We start from the raw sequence: 2,725 nt of genomic DNA, 5'->3' as shown, positions 1-2,725 counted from the left end.
AATCGAGGACTGCAGTGCAGGCGCCACTCGGCCTTGTCTCATCTTCCGACCCAAGGGGGGAGGTTGGGTAACGTGGATTGCCCAAACGGGGGATCAGATCGGTGGCCAAACGCAGCAGCAGTCACGAAAAAGGAAGTGGGCCCAACCGCCACTTGCTCGAAATTGTAGGCTTGTAGCTGCTGGAACGCGCTACTGAAAAGTCCCGTGGCTCGATGAAGAATCTCGGCATCGGACAGGAAAAGCACGTTGAGAGCAGCGATCGCTGTTAGTGAGATGGGCGCCGGCGCCAGCCTCAGACTGTCATGCGCGCTGCCCATCGTTCTTATCGCATCTCAGGACAGGATCGTAGCACGGACCAGGCGCTGTAATTAGAAATGTGCTGGCCCTCAGCGATCGCGTTAAGTTATAAGTGATAACTCTTAGACTTCGCCCGTCTTCTGCTCAGACGGTCAGGCCAGACACGCGGAGGCCGCCTACAGGATCCAGTGCCACAATTCCTTCACGTGGCAGCGCTGGCGATCGTCTCCAGGGGGGTCCGAGGCAACTCCACCCGACGTCCTCCTTGCAGACGCGCCTGCTAACTGCTAATGCCGCTGCATGGCATGGCGGATGCCACCTGGCATCCGTCCATCCCACGCTCCTTGCTCAGAGGAATGAGTCCCAGCCAGTCAGACGCCCTGGAATTTGGCAGGCCTGGAGCCGGCCTTGCTGAGCGCGTGGGCGTTCCGTGGGAAGCGGTGCTTTGGCGTCGCTGGTTTAAAGTGCCGAATAAGAATACTTCGACTCGACAACAGACTCGCCGCTTGCGGTTGCGGGTGCGGATTTCGACTCACTTAAAGTCGGCGACCCACCGGATCCCCAAAATTGGGCGCGACTGCAACCTATGGCCTTGTCGCGACACATGGCGACTGCGCAGATCACCGCCCGCGACGTAGTGGATGGGTGTACCGTCCGTGACACCAGGGAGAAAGAACAGCCGGCAATGGGCATGGCTGGGCTTTTGCCGTTCTAGGTCTGCCTTTCGCGTTGTTGCAGGGTTTGAATGCTTTCGTTCGCTTACAACAGCATACAGACTACGGAGGTTCCGTCTTGGTGGCCGACTTGTCGAATGTGCGGTTCCACAATCAAGGAGCAAAAGATACGAACCGAGTCTGGAGTCTGGAGACGATCGATCTACAGTAGCACAGATCACATCGATGGAATGTGAGTCGGGCAATGCGGTCCCATACGGAGTACACCATACAGCTTGTGCTGTATGCTTGCTGTATGCGTATGCTGTCTGCTGTACTATGATGGAGCGCGTAACCAAACCGTGCAGATGCCACCGGCCGACCGCCTACGCAGATAGGTATATCGCAGAGAATGGCCAGCCCGAGCTAAGGGAAAGTTATCTCCATTGGTGCAGGCCCATGACCGTGCAGCTTACCTAGTCTCAGGGAGGGCTAGTACTGCGGAGAAGCAGATCGACGATATCATCTTGACAGGTGGGTGATGACAGTATCATCCTACTACTCCGTACTCCCTGTAAGGAACCAAAATTCAGTCAGTCAGTCATCTTTATTATAGGATAGGATATTCGGTGTGGAAAGATCAAGATCATCTGCGTGCCAAGAGCATGCATGCACGTCGTCTTTCTTTCTTGTCTTTCTTTTCTTTTCTTTTCTCATACACAGCTTATTTGTGAGCTTCAGCTTTAGCAATCAGTTTCCGGTGACGCAAGCAGCAGTTCCAGCAGTTCCCACAGTTCCCATCCCAGCGTGTAACGTTACTCTTATTTCCCATGAAAGAAAGAAAGAATTGTAAAACAGTGGCTTTGTTTGTTCTTGCCAAAGCCAAGGCCAAGGCCAAGCACCGCACAAACTCCTGTATCATGTACGGAGCGGAGTATGTGGATCTCTGCGCGACATACACCTACAGTCTTACTACTGTACTCCGTACTGATGTACTGTACGCTATTAGGTAGTTATTAGTCGGTGAGATTATCTATCCGCCCTTCCGCTGCCGCACTCGGAGTCCGACGGAGTACAAGCAGCTAGCAGCAGCAAGCAGCCAGCAAGCAGCAGCAGGCTGCGTAAACTCTCTCGTAGAATTCTAGGCAGACACATTTTTTATTATAATGTGCGGTGTGTGTGGTATTTCCTTTTTTTTTTCATTTTTCTTGCAGGCGGTTATCAGGAGCATCCATCCTTGATCCAGAGGATTCGATTCCCTGTCTTGTTCACACGTGAGATGAACCGTCAGTTAATTAATTAATATTTGATCCAATGAATTAATTCTTCTTCTCCATTATGGTTCATAATAATGGTTAATGGGTAATTAAAATAAAAAAAAAGTCAAGCTGCATGGTTATTATTTTATTTTTTTTTATTGCTATTACTACTGTTATTGGATATTATGATGACAGACAGCATCGCCTACAGCGGAATATGCCCCGTATTCCTTTCCTTACCTTCTTACTATCTACTACTACTAACGACTAACAACGACTACTCCGTAATGCTATTCGCAAACCTTACGATAAACCAGCGGCACGGAACGACGATCACCCAGCCAGCCAGCTAGCCACATGGCAAATGCAGACTCGTTATACTTTTTTTTACCCTTTTTTTATTAGCGATAACATCAACATTAGCATTGACATTAAAATTATTGTTCTTGAAACGTAACGTAGCAGCCAGCAAATGCTACGGTCGGTAGTCAGTAGTCTGTACCCTGTGAAATGAAT

General features: G+C 50.2%; 6 protein-coding genes across 6 annotated transcripts; 4 read left to right on the top strand and 2 right to left on the bottom strand.

Annotated features, from left to right (window-relative positions):
* Window positions 1-38: 38 nt before the first annotated feature.
* Window positions 39-332, bottom strand: T310_5148 (uncharacterized protein; the record flags this gene model as incomplete). Its single annotated transcript, XM_013471989.1, has 1 exon — window positions 39-332. A coding segment is annotated over one exon (294 nt), but the record flags the coding sequence as incomplete, so codon positions are not given.
* A 77-nt stretch (window positions 333-409) lies between these two features.
* Window positions 410-712, top strand: T310_5147 (uncharacterized protein; the record flags this gene model as incomplete). The annotated part of the gene is made up of 1 exon (XM_013471988.1): window positions 410-712. A coding segment is annotated over one exon (303 nt), but the record flags the coding sequence as incomplete, so codon positions are not given.
* Window positions 582-935, top strand: T310_5146 (uncharacterized protein; the record flags this gene model as incomplete). Its single annotated transcript, XM_013471987.1, has 1 exon — window positions 582-935. The coding sequence occupies one exon, from the start codon at window positions 582-584 to the stop codon at window positions 933-935; it is 354 nt and encodes a 117-aa protein (XP_013327441.1).
* On the bottom strand, window positions 830-1,336 carry T310_5145 (uncharacterized protein; the record flags this gene model as incomplete). The annotated part of the gene is made up of 1 exon (XM_013471986.1): window positions 830-1,336. A coding segment is annotated over one exon (507 nt), but the record flags the coding sequence as incomplete, so codon positions are not given.
* Window positions 936-1,430, top strand: T310_5144 (uncharacterized protein; the record flags this gene model as incomplete). The annotated part of the gene is made up of 1 exon (XM_013471985.1): window positions 936-1,430. A coding segment is annotated over one exon (495 nt), but the record flags the coding sequence as incomplete, so codon positions are not given.
* A 547-nt stretch (window positions 1,431-1,977) lies between these two features.
* On the top strand, window positions 1,978-2,253 carry T310_5143 (uncharacterized protein; the record flags this gene model as incomplete). The annotated part of the gene is made up of 1 exon (XM_013471984.1): window positions 1,978-2,253. A coding segment is annotated over one exon (276 nt), but the record flags the coding sequence as incomplete, so codon positions are not given.
* Window positions 2,254-2,725: the final 472 nt, after the last annotated feature.

The sequence above is a fragment of the Rasamsonia emersonii genome (assembly GCF_000968595.1).
Source record: "Rasamsonia emersonii CBS 393.64 chromosome Unknown ctg1118621760249, whole genome shotgun sequence".
Lineage (NCBI taxonomy): Eukaryota > Fungi > Ascomycota > Eurotiomycetes > Eurotiales > Trichocomaceae > Rasamsonia > Rasamsonia emersonii.
The sequence above is the reverse complement of the archived record's forward strand: the minus strand, read 5'-3'. Positions and strand labels throughout refer to the sequence as shown.